This window comes from Prorops nasuta, unplaced genomic scaffold, assembly GCF_024137725.1.
Source record: "Prorops nasuta isolate Cenicafe-Biocafe unplaced genomic scaffold, Cenicafe_Pnas_1.2 PNAS00014, whole genome shotgun sequence".
NCBI lineage: Eukaryota > Metazoa > Arthropoda > Insecta > Hymenoptera > Bethylidae > Prorops > Prorops nasuta.
Genome location: NW_027116811.1, coordinates 471834 through 497249, shown reverse-complemented (window position 1 = coordinate 497249; position 25416 = coordinate 471834). Strand labels below are relative to the sequence as shown.

General features: G+C 40.9%; 2 protein-coding genes across 2 annotated transcripts in view; one reads left to right on the top strand and one right to left on the bottom strand.

Annotated features, from left to right (window-relative positions):
* The window catches only part of LOC136778488 (cyclic AMP response element-binding protein A-like), a 28208-nt gene extending 10707 nt beyond the window's left edge, over positions 1-17501 (top strand). Inside the window, exons 3-7 of the mRNA XM_066735348.1 lie at positions 12204-12567; positions 12687-13084; positions 13433-13720; positions 13915-14058; positions 14148-17501. Coding sequence (XP_066591445.1) covers positions 12204-12567; positions 12687-13084; positions 13433-13720; positions 13915-14058; positions 14148-14333 — 1380 coding nt within the window. The 3' untranslated portion in view covers positions 14334-17501. The remainder of the gene's footprint in view (positions 1-12203; positions 12568-12686; positions 13085-13432; positions 13721-13914; positions 14059-14147) is intronic.
* Positions 17502-17635: 134 nt separating this feature from the next.
* On the bottom strand, positions 17636-25307 carry Amnionless (amnion associated transmembrane protein). Its single transcript, XM_066735347.1, has 6 exons — positions 24782-25307; positions 23983-24287; positions 23555-23678; positions 23204-23453; positions 22597-22750; positions 17636-18334 (listed from the first exon to the last, which is right to left on the bottom strand). Exons 1-6 carry the CDS (start codon positions 25058-25060, stop codon positions 17980-17982), a joined length of 1467 nt encoding a protein of 488 aa, XP_066591444.1. The 5' UTR covers positions 25061-25307; the 3' UTR covers positions 17636-17979.
* Positions 25308-25416: the final 109 nt, after the last annotated feature.

Below are 25416 nucleotides of genomic sequence, written 5' to 3'. Positions count from 1 at the left end.
ATTATTAATATTAGCCTTCTCGCGCGCGTGATTATTTCATTCAATTGTATTCCTATCAACTAGTAGTTTTCCCTGTGAAATCATTGTGATTTATTCTGCGTCAGCAGTTGGTTATGTTTGTATCGTTAAATTACCGAACAATGGTGCATTACGGCTCGTGTTGTTCGTGACTCTTGATTCACTGCAAAATTTTCTTTTTCATCATCCCAGTCTCTTATTGTCATTCCGCTGCTCGATTCCCATTGGAACTTTCAATATCACGTTAATAATGCGTTCCATGGAAAAGTTTAATGTAGTCCACTGGCTGCAGGCCAGCACACAGCAATGCTCCAAATCTACTGGCCGCTAAGAAAATTCTGAACCAATGCGATCAGTCATCGTTATTAACCTGGAACACTTATAGCTGCTATATTTGCCTTGAGAAATTGCCCTTTTATGCAATCTTTCCATATCACTCTCGATCCTTGTCAAACTAGCAATATCTTTGATAAAACTTTCCAATCTACCACGTATATAGTCTTTCGATCAATTATATCGTAGGTGGAGGAGCAGGGGAGGGGGGGGGGGGGGCAAATTCGTAGTTTATTGGATGCTATACATATGTCCGTGTACACATATAATGCGTGTACGCGATGAAATGTAAGTTGGAGCGCTGCGCAGGTACACGCACGGTCACGATAAAACATGCGCGGAGGCCGTTAGCGTAGCGCATTTATTGCTGCGTGAAACACCGTTGAACGGTTATATATATATATATATATCTGTGTGTTTGTAGTACATATAGACAAGTGTGTGCAGGAGCATAGCACCCATCCGATAACACCTTATCAAGAGTTCCTTCAACAAACTTTTCATTCTCTTTCCTCCTAACTGGTTTTTACCCCCCACCATGCTACAGTACATTATACTCACGCTTCATTCTCTTTCGGTTTTCCCCATTTTCCACGGGAGACATACACGATAGGATAAAAGTGTTATAAAAAATATTGAAAACCTTAACTCTATATACGCGAGCGGAAAAAGCAGCGTAACTTTGTCGTTTCAGCGATTGCTATCACGATAACAATAATATTAATGATAAAGATAAATATACATATATATTTGTGTGTGCTCTTACGTAACGAGGACGCTTCATTAAGCACGTATTTTCGCTCGAGAGCTCCGCCTGTATTTGTGGAGAAAATTTCTCGTTGGTTTCAAGCTCCTTTGAAAGAGGCACGCAAGTGCGCGAGCGCGCTGCAATGATAAAAAAGCTCTCAGACTTTGTCTATATAGCCCGCATATACATATACATTTGCGCTCCTGCTCCTGCGCTATATTACGTTTGCCTTTTATTTCTGTTTGCCTAATTTTGCTTGACATAGCTACAGCGATCGTGCGCGCCACTGCGAAGCTTCCAATGCGACGCTCTTATCGCGATAACTGTAAAACTGCTTTAGCTTTGGCAAAAACACGCTCGCGCCCGCAGAAATAATTCTCTCCCTCTGATACTCGCTGCTGTGCTGCTGCTGATTGCTCGAGCAATTTTACAATACTTGCCGTCATTTAACGCGCGACACCCATCCACTATTGCTATACAAGTTAGCATGCTGCAACTGTTATAATGTTAAATCCAAGCTGAGAAGTTTATTAAAATAGCTGATGGATTATCGAAAATTATTAGAACGTATGTCAACCCGAAATAACTTTTACCAATTGATTACATGTGATATATATTATTAAAATTGTTTGCAATGCATTCTACTGTAAATTTTAGCATATTCTTTGCTCTCGCTGCGCGAATCGTAAAATAGTTAATTGACATATTTATATAGGCGTGTATACACTCTTGCAACGTTTGCATTTTAATGTCATCTGAAATTGTTAGCACATTATAGAAATGAGCTTAAATATTATTTATGATTTAGTACAAGTACAAGAAAGGTATTGTCAATTTATTTGTACGTGCGTGTGTGTGCCCTTTCGGAAAGAGCCTATTTTCACGCTGTATATCAATTGGAAAATATTGTTGAAAGATGAAAAAACTTTTGTAGCGAGTCAATTGTAGTTAACGCTAAAATATCAATAAATTCTAAGCGCGTATAAATGTATATACTTGAAATAGGCGACAAAAGCACTCATCTCAGATAGTAAGTGTGTGCATGGATAGTGTGTTTATTGCAATCCTTCCTCGCTATCCGGTTCAACTTTAAAAAGCTTGCCAAGATAGTGGCCGGATAGTGCCGTCTTTATATCCAGGAAAAACCGTCAAAGTTTTTTATTTAAGCCATACTATACGCTGCTTGCTGTTTATGCATTTCCCCCAGTGTGATATATGCTAGATAATTATATTTTCAAATTTAATTTCGTGCGCGTGAAAATGTTGCTTGGAAAAATCAGAATTTTAAAGAAGAATATTGCCATGCAATTGTGGCAGCAGGCGTGCGTCCTGCATTGTGCAAAATGGTTTAACGTGTAACAGCTGAAGCTGTGTGTGTGTGTCCTTCATGCTATTGTGTTGATATTAACCTATATATATGTTTTAGAGAATAAGGAAGCGAAGCTTGAAACAATGTTGTTTGTACTGTCCTTTATATTATATCTCTATATCCGGATCTGTGTGTGTACGGCAAATATTTAAAGGTTTAATTCTTCTTCGGCAGAAAATTCTATACTTTTTGTTCCGTGGAGATGGAACGATTAAGGAGAAAAATAGTGTGCGTGTGTGCGCGCACGAGGATAATAATAATAATAGGAATAAGAGCTCGCGCGCACTCTTACAATATGCTACGTCCTTCCCATATACGCCGCGAATATCAAATCTGTGCGATAAACGATATTTAAATGTTTGTAAGATAGAGATTAATATTGGTGGATTATTAGTTTAATTGTTAAAAAAAGGGTACACATCTTCTCTAGATTATTAAACTAGTACTGCACTGTATATTAAGTAATAATCGACATGGACGGTGGAGCCTGGTGGTCCGCTGCTTGCTTGGCAAATATATGATAGTAATTAAAATCCTAGGATTGTATGTGTCAAGGGCATCGACTTGGAGTCGTCTTGTCTCGTCCAGCTCATCTAGTCGTTATTGGATTCGACTTTAAATTCTAATCGCGGGAGTATTGCGTGCTTGCGAAAATCGCTGGATACGACAAATATGTCCCTGATGGATATCTGGCCCAAGCACATTTATCGTATATTCCATAAAAAGACTGTATATATGGTAGTCGTAAAAATACAAAAGAAAAACTTTAAAACTCGTAGAAACATTGTTAAATTCTCTTATCACTCAATACTCGATATTCAGACGGCTTTTTCATATATTCGTATATGAATGCATGTATACATGTACATATGTATATGTAGGTGCCCCAAGGGGGAGAAAAGTACTGCTCTATTGAATTATTATACAACAGGTTTTGGAAGAAGGTTCCAAATATGTTAAATTTGTACAAACCATTGGATTTCTTTTGGGTTACGCGAGAGTGTCACGTAACCATGAAATTATGTCTAGACTCTAGACCTTAGCCAAAGGATATAGGTACATATCTGCTGCTGCTGCTGCCTGAGCGCTGCTTCACGATCGCGACGAGTAGCAAGCAGGGCCGAGCTGAGCCGAGCCGAGTCGAGCCGAGTCCAGCCGAGCCGGGAGCTACCTGTTGAATCTGGCCCGAAAATAATTGGAAAAGTATTGTCGGAGCCAATACAGCCAACCTCCCGAGAAATGGATACAAATTTCAGCGAGTCAATTCCACACGGCACGCCACACCCTCGAAATCATCGAATATTTCTCACACCTATCCTATAAAATTGTTACAACTTTTTTCTCATTTTTTCCAAAATCACGATGCGTCACACTTTCAATAGATTCATCGATCGATTAAAGAGAAAGTATCGATAAGATAGTACAATTTAAGATATGAATATTTTCCAACGTAAAAAATCATTGATTCTATTGTATATATATTTATATACATTGCATGTGTATTATTGGAAAAAGAGCTTGTGACGCGCGCTGATAATCATTCAAAGTGTAAAATATATATGTATAAACATGTGATCTTGTGGATGGCTAATCGAATGTGCGCGCGCCTACCTCTAAGAAATAAATTATAAGCTGTGCACGGTGCAACACTCGGATGATAACATTTGTAAGATTCTATCGAGTCTGCGAGCTGACTCTTTGACTCGGCCCGCGGGAGAATGAAATAGATGTAAGATTTTCAGTAAATTTTTCTATAATGTTCCGAAAGGAGGAGGGAATTTTCCTGAGAAGGCCCGGTCCGTAGATAATGACAATGCTATAGTACCTGTTAGGAAGGGGATCTGGTTTTAAAACGAGTTGTATAACCGAGTGTGCTGCTGTGAGGCAAGCAGAGAGACCTGTTGTCGTGTCGTCACCGCCGCGCACCGGTTGCAACGGCCACGCAAAGGGTGGGGGTAAGGCAAGGGGAGAGGCAACAAGTGACGGGACGGGACGGGACGGATGAGGCTCTCAGGACATTCACCTTTTTTCGTCACTCGGTCGAGACTAGCTCTCTGGTACAAACGCTGGTAACTCACCTACCTTCTTCTTCCTCCATCGCTCTCCAAGTCCTTCTCCAAGGTTAATCCTATATATATATATATGTAGTCCCGCGGCTGACGGCTAGTCGTCGTCTAGCGGCGCCCGCCACTATACACGCGTACGCTTCAGCGCGCTCCATCGAGCAGTCACGGAACTCCAATTCCATCTCTCCCCCCAATACCCTCACCCCTTACCTTACCAACTCTTAGAGAAATCATTGAAAAGCTACTGCAGAGAGAGAAAGAGAGAGAGAGAGAGAGAGTTTAACCTGCAGCTCGGAGCAAACGCGCTCCTTTTTATATATTTCTCCAAGCAATTTCATTCCCCCCTCCCCCCTTATAATGACTGCACAAATGCGTTCCATCAGCCCCCTTTCTTATCAATATACATCTTTCCATATAGCTTCCAGAATTTTAACCAATCCTCGAGACCTTTCGCGCAATCTCTTACATACGAATTCGGACGTTTCGTCGATCTCTTAATGTACTTTTCCAAACTTTGACGTTTCTAATAAAACTAACTAATTATGAATGTTTTATGAAATATTACTCAAGGTTATCTCGTTCGTTCTTATCGGGGATCGTCGCGAGAATAAAGTATCTTTATATCACTCTTTCAAAAACGTTACTATACATATTACAGTTTAATAAGAATGTCTTGATGAATCATCGAAAAAAAAAAAAGAATTTAAAATCCTCTTTCTATAGTGAAAAGATTATTTGTTGTCACGTGGCACAAGTACATATATAGGTACATGTGGAAGAAAAACTTGTGAGTCGGCAAGAATGATGATTCGATCTCACAGAATGTTTATAGAGTGCTATAAAAAGCGCAGCTATAATTATATGGGTTTTGTATAGGAAATACATATTAATTGGGCCTATATAATTAGCTTATCAAGGGGATTGGCAAAGTTTTTCTATCGGTTATCAAAGTCGCGTTGGAGCCACGGTTGTACAGACCTCTGTTAAAAGTTATATACATATACTGCTGTAGCCAACTAAGAAAGTATAACTGGATGAGAGCAATATCATCGGCGGAAGAGCCAGGGTTCAACGCAGCAATCGTAAACTAATGACACAATTCACGCTTCAATTTCTCGCTCTGCATAATTCATTGATTAGTTATCATTATTCCAGTTTCCTAGCTCGATTTCATTGCTGTCCGGAAGAACCACATAGGCTTCCACGCGACAGGAGCGCGCGATTCGATATAGTGGCTCGAAGAATTCGTGTGCTTCGAGTACGTTCACCCCGTCTTAAGGTCGAAACCGGATATAAGCTGATCAGGCTTAAAAAGTGCAAGGCACGTTTTATATATATAATAAAAAATAAAACCTATTGCGACTCTCTGTGTCTTATTGCTTTCATTGTACATATAATACTCTGTGCTCTATCTCATCGAAACTATCGAGACGCAAAAATCAATTGTCAAGATGGAAAATGCTTGGAATGGTAATATAGTTGAGTTTCCGAAGTATAAATTAGTGGGCGCGTTTTGATGTTTCTCTGATATGTGCACTTGTCGTTGAGGCACGATGCAGGGTATATATGTATCTCTCTTCGCGAGGATGATCAATCGTTATAATATCTGGACGGTCGACTAATAATTCATGTATATATAGAGAGTTTGCGAGGGGCCGCGAGAGAAGCGTACGCGAGTAGTTCACTCGCAGAGATTTACAAAGCACATAATTATCGTCGCAATCGCGGTTGCTGCGTATGTGTCTTACGTGTGCATGCGGCTGATCCCGCTCTGATCCTTTCTAGAATTAAAAGCTTAGGAAGCAGAGCCCTCTCGTGCAGGAAAGGACCCGTGCATTCCTCGGATTACCTCGCACAACAATCTAATTTCTGCATGCGCAATATCCTATCTATATCCATATGTGTGCGATAAAACTCTCTAGGAGTAAAGAAAAATATTCTTTAATCCATACGATAAACATACTTGTTATATTACGTATATATAGTAAAGTTGCGAGGTTTATAGCGCTTATACCTGGCACAGTTTTACGTATTTTTTTACGCTTTCGTCGTGAGATATACTCATCCTTGGTACATAGCTACGACCTACAGGTACGTGCAAAGTACGCGACGTTCCTAGACCTATAGCTTCGCTACGACCAATGTTGCTTTCATAAATTGTCTATCCTGACTGATTGCGAGTCGATAGAAAATAATATAAATACAGCGATATCTCGGAAAATGCTAAAATCGACATTATCGTTCTATCGTTTCATGCATTTAAAATGTGCACGTGTCCACGTTCCGTTCGATTATCGTAAACTCTTGGAAACCTCGGCAAATAACATCATTTTTACTATATTTTATATGAGACTTATCGACTTTATGCACGTTCCAATTTGTTTTGTTTTTTTTTTGTTCTTTTTTTTCAGCGTAGAAATTCAGCGCGTGCGCGCGCGCTCGAAACTAGATAAATGCGTACTTGAAATAGATCACCTTGTGCTATATTTTATATGCTATTATATATTTTGTTGTCTAGTTTCGAGCCGTTTCCAAGCGAAGTAGGAAAAGGGAGGGAGAAGCGATAAATAATTTGGATTATAAGCTAATAGAGAATGATGGGTTATCATTTGATTGGTGCAATTTCTCGAGGGCCGCGGTAGCGAGGCGCGGCGGGAGAATAATGCAAAGGTAGCAAAATAACTCTGCATGGAAGAAAATTGCTGAGCCAGAGCACTAGCCACTGTGCAGTGTGCACTTGGCGTGCTTCTTGCACCGTGCGACCACTTAATACCAATAATGAAATCCTAATTATACGCGCCACAGATCAATTCAATTGGAAATCCTTCCTCGTTACGGCACAATTCAAGCCACCGATAAATATATACATATATATATATATATATTCTAACAAAAGTTAGCTCTCGTGTGTACGATTTGTCGGAAAGAATTTAATCCCGCGCGAGTTTAGCAGATCTCGGATCTATATATTCGCTCCAGTCATTTTTCTTCCTCCTTGTATAATGTTCATGAAAAACTTGATCATTTTACCATTCCTACACCGAACGCTCGATAGAGCACAAGTATCCTAAAAACATGCCAATAAGAATGTTACGTTCTAAGGACATTTGCACGTAGTAGGCCTTTCGTGTCATTCATGATACCAAAGCCCGCTTTATACGTGCAGTGGACTGATATAGGTGCGTGTTTCATCCATTACACTTTACCAATATCGCCCCGTCGTATAAATTGTAAACGCGTGTTTGCTGGCCGAGCCATGTACATGCAGTACATAAGAAGTAACGCGTTGGTGAAACATACTGAAATATCTAGCAGCAATTGTGTCGAATGAATTTTTATCATGAAAAGTACGCAATGATGGGAGCCATTCACGCGGCGTTCCATCCTGTTTGGTCGTCGGCGTTAATCGAAACTTTGGCTCAAATTCGAGGGCGACTGTGAAAACGCTTGTTCGAAATAGTGATTAGTGACTGCTTCGAGCACAGTCTCAAGTGCATGCAATTAAGAGGAGAGAGGAGCGCTGCGCTGCGCTGCGCTGCACCGCGCCGCACGTTGATGAAACCGTTAAGATTACTGCAATGCGTATACAATAATCATCCGAGAGCTTGTATAAACTGTACGTCGCGTGGAAATTTGACCTTTTCCCCAACGATTTTTCGCCCAGGTTAGGTTGGTTCGCAACAAGTCAATTAACGTTTACCCATTAATTTAGCTAGGGTGAAGGAAAAACGAGACGAAACTTTTGAGATTGCGCTCGACGCTGAAGATTGCGATAATGCGATATCGCGCGAGAGATTGGAGGTGCAAAAGGCGGACGTAATCCTCCGGCCTTTATCAGCAGCTCTGCGACAGAGGAAGAAATAATGTTGGGTCGACTCGACGCGACGCGACGTAGGGCTTCCGGCGGATGCAAAAGAAGGATGGAAGGAAGCCAACTATATATATATATGTATATGTATAGCCGAGGCTGAGACTATATACTGGGCTCTCTCTCTCTCTCTCTCTCTCTCTCTTGAGAGAGATAAATGTTGACGAACGCGCGGCGGCAGCGCGAGGGGCATGGATCGGACCGGTCGGAGCCGACCGACACTCGCAGAGGTTGCGGGGAAGGGAGGCAGCGAGTCTCTCCCGTGACCTTGCTGAAAAGTTCCGCATTGCTCGAACACGCAAATTCAACCGCGAGAAACTCGCGCGCTCACCTTTACAATTTTATTGTTTGAAACCCGCGAGAACCCAAACCTCTGTACAGGCTAACTTAACTATTTCAATATATATATATATATATATATCAAGTAAGCGATCGTTCCCTGATAATTGATATACGCGCGTATATAGGAAAACCGCGTGGGAAGAGGATGAGATGATATTATCAGCACAGCAACGAAACTGGGTCAGAATCGTTCTGTTTCCTCTACGTTTGCGTTCCTCATTATATCTATAGAACCAAGTACGAGATGCCACGTGACGCGTAATTTGCTAGGCCGACAAAAGTGTCCAGAAGAATAATTGGCACATGTTGTAATTCGGCACGTGGCTGTTGCTCGAAGACGGCCCGCGGCTCACGGGCCACACTTTCTTTTCCTCCCTTATCCCTCGTTCCTTCCGATCACATATCGCTCTCTAATTGATCGCAAAATACCAGAAGCACAAAGCTTCGTTCAGGAATTTAATGCACTTTCATTGCGTCACTCTGTGCAGACTATATATAGGTACACAGAATCGCAGTATGCAATAGTAATTAGGATGTTTTTGCGCTCGGTCTTGCAGCACTGTCTCCATCTTACACGGGACATTAGCCGCGCGCGACGCGAGGGCGATAAAGCTAGAAATTTTACAGCTGTGAATTAAATGGAAAGTTGTGCATGGAAAAACCTATAGGAGTCTGCCCATGCACATACATATCGTGCAATAAAATGATAATCGAGCGAAATGTGTAACTGCATCCATCCATTTGTATATTATTTGAGGTCGGGTGAAAAATGAGAAGATTGACAGATGGATCGATGCTATACCGATCGCGCTTACGTATATAGATTCTCTCATCTCCATGGCGCGGGCGTCGCGTCGGTGTGTCGTTGAAACTCTCAAACTCCAATCTTAATATATATATATATATATATATATAGGAATAAGTTAGGAGCGTATGAGAAATTTTCAGCCGTTTCTTGCGGTAATTGAGAGGAAAGTGTGTGAGAATATTCGCCGCGCGTTATTGAAAGTGGGATTAGGCAATGGTGAATGATATCCAAGTAAGAGTCGAGTTACCGGTCGGCCTTCAACTTGACCGCGCGTCGCGTACTCTGCGAGCGTGGCACGAGGAGGTGGTGCTGCTGGCCAGCCAGTCAGCACCGGGCAGTGCCTGCCTGCCTGCCTGCGATATGCCACCGAACCACCACCACTTATATACGCACGCACGTAATTTTAGCACTGGGGTCCTTGACACCTACGTACCGCTCCAATATACGCACGCACGCACACAAGCGTCTACCAATACATATAACCATGCATGGTATCAGTGAAAAGAGTGAAAATTGACCAGTTTATTGTCACTCGACTGTCGAGAGATGCTGCCAGTCGGTTTGCCCGCATTATTCGCATGCAACGGATGTATAAAGTGCCTAAAAAACACAAGCTCGCGCCAATTGATTCCTCTCGCAACGCAACGCCAAGAAGCCGGGGGGAGGAACCTTCCTAACATTTGAGACATTTCGCAATAATCGCCATACACCTCAACCTTCAACGTGCCTTTTCAAACAATCCCAAGCCAAGTGGGGAAAGGCCGCCTAGACTATATATATTCTATACTGAAGAAATATTCCATTTCTATCTATATATAGAACTCTTTATCAATCGAACAATTTTATTTTCACACAAATATTTGCAGTCCCTTGATTCTACGAGATTTCAATTCTTTCTATATTAAAAGTTTCTCTAATTCTTCTTACGCGCATCGGAAAATCTATTCTTCTTGTCAAGGAGGAAGAAATACCAACAATAAGAGTTGTGTCATACTTGTGTAGAATAATCGATACATTCGAGACAAAGCAAAGCGTTTTTCTGAAATAAATAAAACATTTTGATTTGCAGTGCAAAAGCATCGAAGCTTACATCGCAACGTTGTAAACTGTACGAAATTGATTGGCCACGAGAGACCTCTCAGCCATTCACCCAACCTAGCGCTCCGTACTTTCTCGCTGTCTGCCAATATTTTACACTATATAGTTACACCGTAGATGAAAGGTCAATGATCAATTTGCCAGAGTGTATATATATAAACCGAAGCTTTATTATTGAATTTCTATCACTGCAAATCTACAAGTTTTATTTTAATAGAAATTCTTCTAGTCCCGTCCACTGGCTCTCTTATATATATATATATATATATATTTATATAGATTGCAGATACACGCCGCAGCGCGGCGTCTTCGTTATATCGACAGTTGATCCGTAAATGGGTCACGCGCACGTCTGCTTCTCGCACGCCGCACGCCGTGTACCCGCATCTTTATATATATACAAGTATATACTTTTCAGAGAAATATCTTTCAATGACTCGTGACACGACACGCGCACGGCTTGTATGGGAAGCAACGATCGACGAGCCTTAAAATATATAAAAACTATCTGCTAATTTGTACAATACACTTGCTTGTGTTGTGCGAGAGCTGAAACCTTTGGAGAAAGGTATACACTCTGCGGCGCACGCTCGTGCCTATCTCCAACTTTTACTATTTGGCGCGAGGCTCTACCGCGCGCAGTCGAGTCTCGTAATACGTGTAACGTAATATTCTTAGTTCGTCAAACAGCTCTGAGTTTTTGCGCGTCTATCAGACGTGAGAACTCCTACTGGCCATGCAACCCAACGTAATTGTTTTATAAAAACTTATGGATCTCAAATATTTCTCATTGGACATTCTATATATAAGCTAGCGTACGTTTATTCCGAATATCACAATAAAATGAAATCGTGGATTTTTCTTACCGCGAAATAGTACTGTGTATCTTGTAACGTCCAGTTTTATAAAATTTCTTCTTTTTCTCATCGACAGGAGCACAAGGTAAAAAAATTGATGGCTAGAAACGTCTGCAGATCCCTTTGGGATTATTCAATATCTCAGCGTCCTTCGATCACTATACGCGCAAAAAGTATAAGAAAGTTGGATTTATTGGAGGTTGTGCCAGAGAGGAAGAAGGGATAGTAATGATGATAGATTGGCGATAGAGTCGAGCGAGCGAGCGACTGTTGCTCATGGCATTTTGGATTCTCGAGGCGAACGTTCAACCTCGCTCTTTGCCAAACGCGCTCTCGAGTCAACGAAGCCATTAAGCAGCAACTCCAGTGGTTAATTTCGAGGAACCTTGAGAGGCGGCGCACATGCGATTATACCTATATATGTACACAAATATATTTGAATAGATTAAACTTTCTTTTGACATTTAGTTAGGAAATCCGCTCTTGTCCAGCTCTTTATCCGCAATTATCCCACGAATTATAAATCCATGCTCACAAGCAAAAGAGCACGTTTTGCTCTGTAATAGAATTAGCATTTTCATGAGATAAATTCGAGTGTAGAGGATATTTGGCGAGATATAACGCGCGCGGGCGACGGCCCGGTCGCTCAATCCTTATATATATAGGTACTAAATGGAATTGCTAATTGATTTGCAGGGACTCGGTCAGGATGTGCTGATGGCCACGAGGGAGGAGGAATGGAGCAACGTTTTGTTTCTAAGGGACAAATCGTCGAACGGAGTCGTTCTGAGGGATCGACTGATGACCGACGCGGCCCTCGGTGGACCGAAGCCAATAAAAACGGAGCACAACTACAGCCTTTTGACGTGCAGCGCTCCTCTCAGCCCAGCGACTCCTACGGGAAATCCGCATACGCCCAATTCGTCCGGATCCTCCGTTGAAAATGTGGTTGCCGGTGCCAGCAGTGTGGTGACCACCAGCCGAATAACCTCCCCCAGTTCCACCATAAATAATGCAGCGATCGATCGCAAACCGCTGGACATTCGCAGTAGGATCGATGGTATATATATATATGTATAATGATTGCGCTTCGGTGTGCCTGCAATATGCCATATTACGCATGCACCTACGTCATTATATTTCATTCTATATATACATTAATAGCTAATTCTACTTTAGACATGGAAGAGGAATGTTTTCCTGCCATTTCGATGAACACTGCGTCTGGAAGAGGAGGAGTTTTATCCCCATGCCCGTCGCCGTCCCCGACCCCGACCTCATCGTCATCGCCGTCCCCGTCATCCTCGCACTCGCCATCCCCATCAGCATCTACTACCTCCTCCGACGGAAACGTCCTATTAAAGAGAATCAACTTACTACCTGAAGAAGCGGAGAGTCTCACCATCAAAGACGAACCAATTAGCGCGCCCAGCAGTCCCTCTACATCGGCAAGGCTCGACTTCTCGATGGCCGACGATAAGATTGCGATAACTATGGTGTCCCCACACTCTCTACGCATAGGCAAAAGTCAAGTTGCGCAAATGACCGACAGCGAAGAGGATGACGAGGAATACAGGGTAATTTATTCAACCGCTATGCGACTTATCGGTAAAAAAGAATTGGAGAAAATGTATAATATAGCGAAGACTGAATCTCTCTCGTGAGTTTTATATGAATTATTATCGCTTTGGATGATCCGTTGGACGCGAGTACCTCGTCGCTGGCTGGCTGCGGACGAGGGAATCGAAAGCGTTCGATGGCATTCGATCATTGTAACAGCGTGTATATAAGCGCGCGCGCGACCATTGGTGTCATTTGTCAAGTCTGAATATAGGATGATGGAGAGTTTAAAGAGAGATGGGAGACGCTATAGGTGCATAGGGAGAGGGAGCGAGAGACGAGATTGTGATGAAAAATGTTTGCAGAGCATCGAGATGGAGTACGACGAAGCAGATTGCGGTGGAGCGGAGGCGAGCGTGCACGCATCGAGACAAAGCTTGCTGCCAACACCGCCTAGTAGCGCAAGCTCCGATAGCGAGAGCACCGTTTCCGCCTCATGCTCGCCGGAACGCAGGGATTCGCAACCATCCCAAACCCCGATCCACGTGCAGAATCTTCGAGGTTTTATAACGCCCAGGCTTTACATCTCCAATAACGTACACGCGCATACTACCAGGCAGCCTATTCATACACCTCTCATATCTTGCCAGCCTGTGAGTATAACGGATATTCGTTTCTTTTCAAATTGCGCTGCACATTTTCTATAACGGCCGGCCCTTTTAATTCTCCTTCCCCTTCCCCTTTTCTCTCTCTCTCTCTCTCTCTCTCTCTCTCTCTCTCTCTCTCTCTCTCTCTCTCTCTCTCTCTCTCTCTCTATGTACTACAAACCGATTGCTTATCGTTGTAGAAAGGATCGACGGGAGTCCTCCTGCTAACGGAGGAAGAGAAAAGAACACTGATAGCGGAAGGTTATCCCGTACCAACCAAATTACCTCTGACCAAGCAAGAAGAGAAATCCTTGAAGAAAGTCCGGAGAAAAATCAAAAATAAGGTAATTCCCAGAGACGCGCGCGCGTCTATTCGACCATCGTCCAATAACTTAATTGTATAACGGATAAAAATGATCTTTTCTCATCGTAGATATCGGCACAAGAATCTCGAAGAAAAAAGAAAGAATACATGGATGGTCTGGAAAGGCGAGTCACCATGCTGATGAATGAAAATTCTTCGTACAGAGATAGGCTGTCTACCTTGGAGGATACCAATCGTGAATTATTAAAGGAATTGCAGCGTCTTCAAGGACTTTTGCAATTGCAAACATCCTAGCTGCATCTTTAGATTAAATCACTGCAATCTTATAGTTTTATAACTTTTATCACACACACACACACACACACACATCGCTTTACGCGGTCGGAGATGCCCATTACGGTGCTACTATTTTTTAGCATTGATTTTTACATCAACGATTGTAGAATCGATCAAGTTTTCGAGACACACACATATATATATATATATATACAACACTGTGTGAAGAAATGGAAAGGCGAAAACGTTTATGAACCGACGACGACGACGACGAATAGAGCATGTAGGTATGGAGGATGTGTATCGGGGTGGCACGCGTCGATGCTTTAAATCATGGCTCTGCTCATGGTGACACGTACGTTAATTTTTACCAAATTTTCTTAATAAATCATTGGTCTCTTCCGATTCGAGCTACGAAAGATTTTGAAGGAAGATTAAACAATTGTGCGTGTACCGGCTGTTACGAAACTTGTTACTCGGCATCGTACGAGCCAGGATACAGAGAGAATGTGTTTCTCGCGTCAGCCCGAGAGATGCAGATACTGCCGATAGAGGCTCTGCCACACATGGAAAATCGCGTTTTTTCTCGAAATTCGTGCAAGGAGAAACTTGTGTCTATGCAGCAAGCCATCGTTCCTTCAAGCTTTTCACTTTGCGTCGCACCGATACACCCTCTATATGTATTTATACTGATAAAACGCAAGGATATTTTAATTTGTCCTATATATCTGCATTGCAGGTATTTTTCAATCATTCCGAATTAACATATGAGGAAGCTACATTGATATGCTTATTGAATAAATATTAATATACGTTTATTGGACCTCGTGTGACAACAACTCCTCCACTATCTCTAGTCGGAGACGTCACATTTCACATTTTCAGGGATCAGTGCAATTTTTTCACACACCACACACACTTCTGAAGTCTTCCTAATTTTTATTCGTGGCAATTGCCAATGCAGCCTAGGTCCGAGCTATAAATTGCGCTCCAAACGATAGGAAGCCATTTGATTGTGCGATTTCGTTGTTTCTTTCTAGCGAAAATACAGAGGGAAATCAAATGACTACACTCTGTTTTTCGCGAACATTTATGTCATCCACTATTTTTTTCTTTTCTTCTTTTTCTTTTGCGCGAAAACCTAAGGTAAACAGTCTCAGTCTCACTCATGTTTGTTTTCGATTGCTGCGTGCGAAGAGCACGATCGCATTTGGTACAATAATATTTGCAACGTCTCTTTTTTCCAAGTAACCTGTGCAATTCAATGCATATATCGGAGGTATATCTTTATCTACCCCCCCCCCCCCCCCATAAACATTTGTAGAGATCTATTTTTCCGTAATTGTGCGGGCAATCTTTTAATTCGTCCAAGAAAAAAGGAAGCGTTTCTGGGGTCCAGAGTATACTATAAAGAATTATATTGCGTGTGCACGAAACTATAGAGTACGATATAGCGAATAAGTATGTGTTTGTCAATGGAAATTAAGAGAAAAATAGGTATTATTAAACGAATAGTATATTTAAGTGAAAGTTTTAAAGACACGTGAAATTTGTGCGTGTATATTTTTCCGACGAGAATTTATCATTGACTAGATTAATTAGCTGATTTGATTTAGAAATCGCGAGGAATCGACTCGAAAGGGTAAATATATATATATATATATATTCTCTTTTTTAACAATACGGGACTCAGTGCATTAGACAGAGAACGGACCATTGTGTCGTGTACCATTACGATTGTTAACGGTACTAGTTCACCAATCTGGTCTACATTGAAAATGTACCAATGTATAATTAACACACCGATTAGTCATACACACGATTATTTTTACACGTATCGCGTCACTCTCTTCGACTCGTGGCTGATTTTTAACTTATTACTATTACTATTATTATTATTATTATTAGAAAAACAGTAGCGGATGAAAATAAAAGAACTGATCAGATTATAAGATTTACGCATATTCATTAGTAGCCGTGTCAATGGTGGTACATAAGCTCACTGCAGATGAGCTACAGGGATTTATTCGTGCTGTTGAAGAATCATAATCGAGTCATGCCTAATATAAATTTCTAGTATTGTCATTAATATTACGACCAGAGACTATAAGGAGAAGCGGGTAAATTTTATGATATATTTTGAGCATTGGACGAAAATTTCATCATTTTTCACCTTGAGATAATATCAAAAGTATAATGCTGTGAATTCTGTCATAGGGACCAATAATACCTAAATAATTCTTTCATTATTATATCGATTTTCCTTTTATTCTAAGATTAATTATCGAATAGTACAGGGCGGTACACGTTACAGGGAAAAATCTTTGCACTTACTCGTAATGTACATGGTGTTGTATACTATGCGTGCGCGTGCGATGCCCTTTATATACTTAAAAAAACAAATTAATCATTGAAGAATTTACTTAAAACTTCAACTTGTCGTTTATTTTAAACAATTTGCTTTTAAAATGGAGATTGGGAGGGAAGCATAGGAGGAACGAGTGAAACAAGTCAATGAAGAAGGTCAATGTGCGTGTATAGTCTTACACTATACCATATACCTAACCATCTCTCTGAGATAATAAAAAATATTTTCTTCTATGCCAGCATGAGCTCTTTATTTTTGCAAAATATATTAGCATCTTATGAAAATAGGTAATAATGAAATTTACTGTACAATAAAAGTACCAATGGTTTTATCGAGAACAGAGTTTAATATATGTATATTATACGACTAAAATTTTATGAAAGTTTATATATATATATATATAGATATATATCCGTGAGAAAAAATATATATTATACAAATATATAGATATATATCATGTTGAACGGTTAGAAGCATATGTCGCATTGTTGCCTATTGTACGTCGCATCAGTATGAAAAAACTAATAGCAAGATTTCTCGTTATCATTGTTCGTGACGGGGTGTGTGTATTGACGTTGCTCTATAAATATTATATATTCAATTAAAGTCTTTACAATGCACTTATATATATATATATATATATATATATATATATATAATATATTATATTTGCGCATCATTAAGCCAATTATCTATATGTGTATATAAGAGTTTATGCTCGCCAGAGCGAAATGTCAAATGTCACGTGAGTCGGCCTCGCAGGCCTCTACTTGGAATGAATGTTGTCCGACAATAAAAATAAAACATGTGTGATCTAACGCAGTCTTCTGATTCTGATCCATCATCAGCCCCTTTCCTACTTTTATCATAATCTCTGCAGTATGCCAGATGTATCGAACAAGTACGGGCCCAAACGTCAATTGTAAAGCTGCGCGTCTCAATAAAAAATATTAATCAAGCGAGATGAAATTGACCGAAGGTATTGAAATATTTACATAATTATTCGAAGGCCATGATTAATCGAGGGAATTAACGAGACGTTTGAGAAAGCTATCGCGTGCCTTTCATAATAATTACCACTGTGCGAGACCTTTGTCGCGTATATACTTAATGGAAGAACTTTACACAATTGAAAAGTTATATATAATTAATGACAATATCCGGTCGATGATAGGTGAATTAAAGCAGTCAAGTTTAGCGTGTAAAATGAAGAGTGGAAAAAATCGATTGATCGCGAAGGATTTATTTAATTTGAAAAGTCATTGGAAGAAGGAGGGGGGGGGGGGAGGATAGAATTTATTTTTCCATGTCCATTTCAACTTCCTCGACATTATCATCTACTCTAGCCTGAAGCATGGTGAGACTGAGAGGAGATCCAATGTCTATAATCCTCTCTTCTCTCGCATCCTTCGAACGTTCCTTCTTCGATCTGTACAGAGGGTTTTCGAATCTGCCACTGGTGGCTCCAGCTCCTTCCTCCTCGCTATCCACCTCCTCTGCCTCATCAGCTGAAATATTCTCAGCAATTTCAACATTTCCTTCGGAAATGTTTTCGAATCGTGCAAAAGTGAAATTCTTGCCGGCTTTCGAGTCAGCCGAGGCAAATCCCTGTTGAATCGAGGCCCAAACTTCATTGAACGACGCCAAGATTCTGCAATGAAAAATTTCTTTAATTAAAAATTCAATTGTCCATACACCAATAAAGAACGAATTGAAATGAAAAAAATCATTGAAATCCTTATAAATGACTCCATCATGGCCCAATACCGAAGATTTTCTTTTCCAAACTTTTATATAGAAGCTCTATATACCATATTGCGTAATATTCGTAGGACGTTTGTGCGTTTTCATTGAAATATATACATGCGTGTATAAATATATATGCTCCTATTGGTGAGAGAAATTGCCAAGAGAGCGAGTTAGCTTTTGCAGTCGCGCGACTCTACGGGGTGATTTGGTCAGAAGAGATGACTCGAATCGAAGAAATACGTAGCGTAGGGTTGAGCGAGAGAATCACTGAAATTGTTCAAGAGAAACAGTATGTTTGGCAAATTTTCGATGGAACACCTAATTTATCGCGATAATTGTTCGAGAGACGTTAGGTGAGAAATTTCACGAGAATATGTGTATGTTTAAAAAATCTTCTCCTTCCTTTTGGAGTGGAAGAAGAATCTTTGGTACGCGCGCGTATCGAAGAGAGAGAGAGAGAGAGAGAGAGGGAGAGAGAGAAAATTTCGATAGCTCGCCTCGAGGATGCCCGAGAGAATACATAGTATATTATTATAGTTATATATTGTTGCGCGAATCAGATTTTACTCGTGTCGGAGGAATATTGGGGGAGAAAATGATTTTTCAACGTTGGACTTTTTACGGTGTGCAATTGCAAAGGCATCTTGCTTCAGACAGGTTTCGCATTGCTTACAACATTTCCTCTAGTCGAACAAAGAGCATAATAAATATTCAAACGCTCTCTTTGCAAAATTTAATACAATTTTTTCCGTCCGCACCTTTTCGCCCGAGCCTAGTTAGCTTATTTTTATCGACCTCGCCATTTCCACTGAATTTTAATAACCGCATACAGTCGAACGCAAATGTGAGAGACGGATAAAAGAAGAAATTCGTCTAAAATTATATACGCATGTACACATATCATATAGATATATAAGAAAACTTATCGAGCTTTATGATTGTAGCACCTTTCCTACACGCGCGCATCACACCCCTATACATTGCACATTTCTTCTTTTTATATTTCTATACTTTAAAATGTTATTTAATACGCGATAGGGAAATAAGTTGTGAAAATTTAATCTTTCTGAAATCTTCGACTGGATTCGAAATGATATTTCTCTTCTAAACTGACAATCTCTCGCGTTTACTGGACAAAATAAAGGTATACATATATAGGTACGGTACATGAAAATTATATTTCATACTCGGAATATTCCATATGCAATATCATAAAAGTGGATGCCGCATGGCATTGAAATGATATTTCGACATCAATGCTGATATATCACTCTATATAGAGCTATAGTATATATTCGTATGTAGGTGTACCTCTTTTTTCTACTACCATAAATTATATAAACCATCTTGGAGACGTTATTCCTCCTTGATCGAACAGAGAGAAATTTCTGCAATTTTTTCCGCTTCAATCGTCCGAGCGCTCTCGCGTCTCATATCTCTATCGCGCGCGGCGTTTATACCGATAATATTTTGAAAACTTGAGCGAATGCGAGGGCGGTGTGCTAAAATGACTGTTATGTGGACCCCTCAAATTCTCTTGCCATTATATATATATATATATATATATTCTAATCATCCATGCATATATAGAATGTCCTTTGGCAAATGGAGAAAAATATGGTGAAAAGTGATTTGGGAGAGAGTAACTACATTTAAAAAGGTCAGAATAAATCCGGGTATTTCGAGCTTCGTTCGAAATACTGTAAAATAAAAGCTTTTCGCGTTGATTGCGTTTGCCTAAAAGATTAATGAGAAATAAAAAATGAAGGAGAGAGAATAAGGATGGAGGGGAAAAAAGTTGCATCTTTTGCACATGGAAATAAAAAGGAATATTTTTTAAATGTCGAGAATATAAGGTATGTACAGAGATGCATGTTTCTTATTTAGTTTTCAAGGGAGTTCCGGTTGGCGGAGGACTAGGGCAAATCGTACATCCGGCGGCCGCATGCAGGCTGCAAGCAGGCTGTTGCGCGACTCGCGCTCTATATCTATATGGGATATGTATCTCCATAGCCAAGCTTAGGTATATACTTACGTATACATATGCATGTATGTACGAGTGAGTGGTCAGCACAACACGCTTCATATCCCGCGTGTAATTACTTTTCCAATCTGAAAGAGGGTCAAACTCGCTAACGCAGAGACGTGCGTTGCGCATTCCGAATTTGCTGCGTCGCAATAAACATCGGGCAAAACGATCGTTTCTTCGACTACTATAATGTATATATATATACCTATCGTATGTGTAACGAAGGATGTTCTAGCTGTGCATTCAATTTTTCCTATGATATAGCCTTCGAAGCCACCCCCCCCCCCTTTCTCCGGGCGTACAGACACCGACCGCAACACCCTGCACACTTTATAAATAATAATATATATATTTAAATAGTCGAATCTCTCGATCGTTATTTACTCGGCGAATAAAAGCAGATGTGTCGTGCAGCCGCGCGGCGACGGCGATGGCAAAAAATTCTATACTCGATCTGATCCGACTGGACGCGCGCGAGTGATTATTGGGCCGATATATTACCTGCGAGTCTTCATCAAAGTCATCCGTTATGGTGCAAGCAAGAAAGTTTTCCAATCACAAATAAGTGCTTGCGCGACAAAACCGTAGAGTGGTTCAAAGTCTCTTCGTTAAGGCTCGTACTACTACGTGGCATTTAAATTCGAGAGAAATTTTGCAACTTGAAAAGCTGAAAAGTGTGAAATTTTTGTCGAGTTGCGTGTCCTATATCTAATACGACTATATACAGGAGGAAAGAATAAGCGAAGAATTCTTTCTCGCGCGGAGGATGCCAAAGTGGTTTCTGCCTTTTCTATAAAATGCAAAGAGCCACTTGAATCTGGCGTGCGTGTCGATAAGAGTATGTACTCGAATCCATTCAAAAGTTTATTTTCTTCCCCCATGCATATATATATATATATATATATATATATAGTTTATCCATGAATTGCATTATTACTTTATCGCGGTTGCGCCATGGCGCGTCACGTGTCACGCGCGCCTTTTCTTTTTTTATCGACCAATGCACGCAACAGCTCTCAATCGAAATGTTTTATATGGCTACGATTCTCCAGCAATGCCGCGGGCGAAGCGTAATTCAGTTTAAACCTATGTCTTTTCATTTCACTTTGCAATTTACACTTTCCGTATGTCGGCGCCAGAAAAATATTATCCTTGCAAATTTTCTCCAACATTTTATACCATTTGATTTAGTCTACCAATTGATGCGACTCGAAAGAGCTATGAATGTTAAATATTATACTCTTTCGAAAGCTTTCGAAACGTGGCAAAATAAAGTTTTTCGAGTATGTTTCAAGTGACTTTTATCCAAACTGAAACAAGCACCTGCGTACGCATGTACTATACAGAGGGTGACCCATTCTAATCGAGTGTGTTGGTATTCCTGCTGCAATCTCGAGATTTTCTAGTCTTACGGGAGATTATATAGGACAAAGAGAGACGGAGACTAAGAAATGATGTGCGAATTAAAATGTCTGGCTTTGTCCATATGCATGGCTCGAAGAGGGTCGCGCAAAGGTCATCCGCACTTTTTAAACTGGACGTATCCCCATTTTTCATCGCATACTCTTACAGTAGATACACAGCGCAGCGCATTTCGAGAGGTCGCTCGAAAGTACACTCAATGAATTTATATAGTTTCATCCAATCGTTCGCTATAGACATTTCCATTTGAAATTCCGCGTGGGTGTTCCATTGAGGAAGCAGCGCCCATCACCCTCCTGTACTATATGTACTATATAGGTACACAGCTGTAGTCTGCACCCATGCATCTATACGTGTAACTTGGAATCCAAATATCTCGTAAACCTTTGGTGGATAAAGTATAGATTGTGCGGTACGGTTCATGCTTTGGAAAGCTCGCCTCGCTTTCACACTGCAACTATATATAGATGCGACATCATCTTATGTCGCGCGAATCTCCCTCGAAACCGCAAGATTCTTATTCTACATTTTTTCACCATCTTGCTTTTCCTATATATATATACGAGTGATGAAAATTATTTAGATATATATTGAATGAGTCACGCACGCGCGCACACACACACACACCCTGTATACCGATACATGACAAGCAACCAAGTCGTATATGGAATTGAAGATGAGAAAGTTGGTCATATTTATATGTATATACGTACTGCCTGTGAGAATAGCCAAAGACGAAGCAGAGCAGAAGGAGAAGAGGAAGCAGCAGCAAGGGTATCCCGAATAATGGACCAAGCGCAATCGCCAGGCTGGAATCTTTCAACGCTCCTCCGCTAGTTTCCAACTTTAATATCTCATACCTCTCTCCTAAATTCAAATATACAAAGAGAGAAATGAGGGATGTGAAATAATGTTCGCTGAAAAAATCATATTTTTTGCCGAATAAGAGAAGGTTATAGTCATCGAGTAAATAAGGCCCGTTGAACGATTATACAAGTGTACCAGACGGTGGTAACAGCTACATATATCTGCCGCTGCATGTGCGTGCAGAGAGAGAGAGAGAGAGAGAGAGTATCCGCCCACACACGAGAGGCGAGGAAGAAAATATATGCAGGATATAGAACGTTTTCGCGTAGCCTTTATCCGCCGGCCGTCTCTATATACATATATACTATATTGTCGCGAGCTTTCAAGATTACATCGCGTGAGACGATCCGATACGCTATAGGACTTGCAAGACCGTTGCTGTACGAGTGATAAGCAGCTATATATACATCAGGATGACCGAGAGTACTTTTGTGATTTCTAGCGCGCACTGACCTTGCAACATGGCTCGAAGATCCTCTAGAGCCTCCAAAACATTAAGACCCGAATAAAGGCCCTTCTCCTTAAGTAGAATCTCCCAGCTTAGCCCATCCCAGCAGGGTCTAAGGTGCCACGAGAGTTTACTCGCGTAAGCCTCCATCAATTCGTCCACGGGTGCTCCAATCAAATTTATCAACAGTTTGCTCGACGCTGATAAGCGCAAGATTAGCCGACCACCGCAGTACGGGCAACAATGGCCTTCGACCTTCAATTGGAAAATATCATGAAAGACGAGACCATGCACCAATGTTAATTATATCGCGCACGCGCTCGCGCGACATTGCAATTTTAAAATATGCAACTGACTCGAAAGGGTAACTCGCACTCCTGTATGCCACATCTTGGACGTTCCACTGCACAAATCTCTTCGAGATAGCCAGAGTCGGTTTTTGGCTGGCAAGAGCAGGAGGAGCAAATGATCGAGCTGTACCTACAAATTGGTCCACCAAGCAAACATATATATAACGCGCGCGGCGAGAAAGCAGAGGATATACGAATAATTTGATTAAAATTAATCTGTCTTCGCTATAATATATATGTTAATTGAAAACTGTAACATGATTCGTTGCAGAGTGTGCAGTATTTAATGTAACTGAATGAGATAAAAAAGTTTGCATTTTATTCAACTAAAAGTTTATTATAATACATCGATCGCGGCCATTTTAAAGTATACTGTTCAAAGAGGGATCATTTAGGTATTTGACGAATGAAAATATTTGCTTGCGATGATTTACCTAACGCTGGAGGATTCTCCTATGAAACTTGGACCCTTTGCTAAGTCTTCCCATTCGTATTTCGGAAATGGAGCTTGTTTGTTCGCTGCTCTGACAGACCTTACAAAGACAGGCGTTAGAGGTAAATGAATGGTTAAAGCACGATCGGCGCTCGGAAGGACAACGTCTTCCGATCTGCATGGGACTCGCTCCAAATGTGGTGCTGCATCGGACGTTCCGTTCCAATTGTCAGGATCAGCCCAGAAATAATAACCCTCCTTCTGCCACTTTGAAACCCTTTCGGTCTCTCCCCTCGCTTCGCTCAGCTATACGTCATTAACAATTAACCATGTGCAAACGATCCTTTCAATAAATCAATCATCGGCTATACGCGATATACTTTCAACACGCGCGCCGTGTGGGATAGGATTGGTTTAACCTAATATACCTGCATCCTCAAATGTAAATATCTCTCACGATACGAATCCAGCAATTTTTAACCTATATACTATTTTTTTCTTCTCGCTTCTATACGTACATCCGAGCGTTAATCCTTATTTCTACAGTATATTATAGCCACGCAAATCAAACATTTACTTGACATTGATGAAATTTCATTAAAAGGATTAAAACTGCGTTTGATTTCATCGAAATAATTACTACAATTAGAGAGGTAGAGAGATACGCCGCGGCCGCGAGATATTTTCAAAAGGACTCGACTGAAACAATTGCACTTGGGTAGTTGAATATCTATAAAAATGCTATGTAGTCTAGCATATATAAGTGTGAGGAGGACTGCAACGATAAATTATATATATACCTGTAATTTGCCATTGTTAGCCAAAGCCAAGGATCCCTCTCGTGGCAAATGAATCTCGGAGAGCCGGAGATTGGCGTTTTTGCCGATACCCACTGCGTGCCTTGTCTCCAATGGGAAGATAACTTTGCTATCAGTTTCTGGCACGAGACCGTTCACCCAGTTACTCTTGGTGCTCCACTCTAAATCGGGAAGCCAGTACTTCTCGAGAGCACTGGTCGTTTGTAAAAGAGAAACACTCAAGAGTTTAACGAGACGAAGAAAATTCACAGCAGCAGTCATAATTCTTTAAAAACGCATGCACGACGCGTTTATTCCAGCAGTAAGATTTAATCGTTGGACTATTGAAAGCTTTGAGAAACAAGAGAGATGACAGCTGCTCCTCGTTGTCTATGACCTTATTACAGCGGAGCGGATTCTTGTCACAAAGGATTCTTCCAAAGGGCTAATAAAATATATAACGCGGATAACTGCTGCTCAAGCTTGTGTTATAGTGCTTTTAGTGCCAGGCCAGTGTAACGTTTAGGAATGGTTTAAGGAGCTCGAAGCGTGTTCGGTGTTTCATGATGGAAAGCAAAAAGGGGCGTATTTGATTCATGGCAGCCTGTTAGCGAGCACCGCGGCGATATTCATCACGA

Bases quoted from the DNA above. Each gene is read 5' to 3' on its own strand.
- Amnionless (XM_066735347.1), bottom strand. From the start codon at position 25,060: ATGACTGCTGCTGTGAATTTTCTTCGTCTCGTTAAACTCTTGAGTGTT. The intron at 23,679-23,982 runs GTAAATCATCGC...ACCAATTTGTAG, and splicing joins GGAGAATCCTCCAGCGTTAG to GTACAGCTCGATCATTTGCT. The intron at 22,751-23,203 runs GTCAGTGCGCGC...ATTTGAATTTAG, and splicing joins TCTTCGAGCCATGTTGCAAG to GAGAGAGGTATGAGATATTA.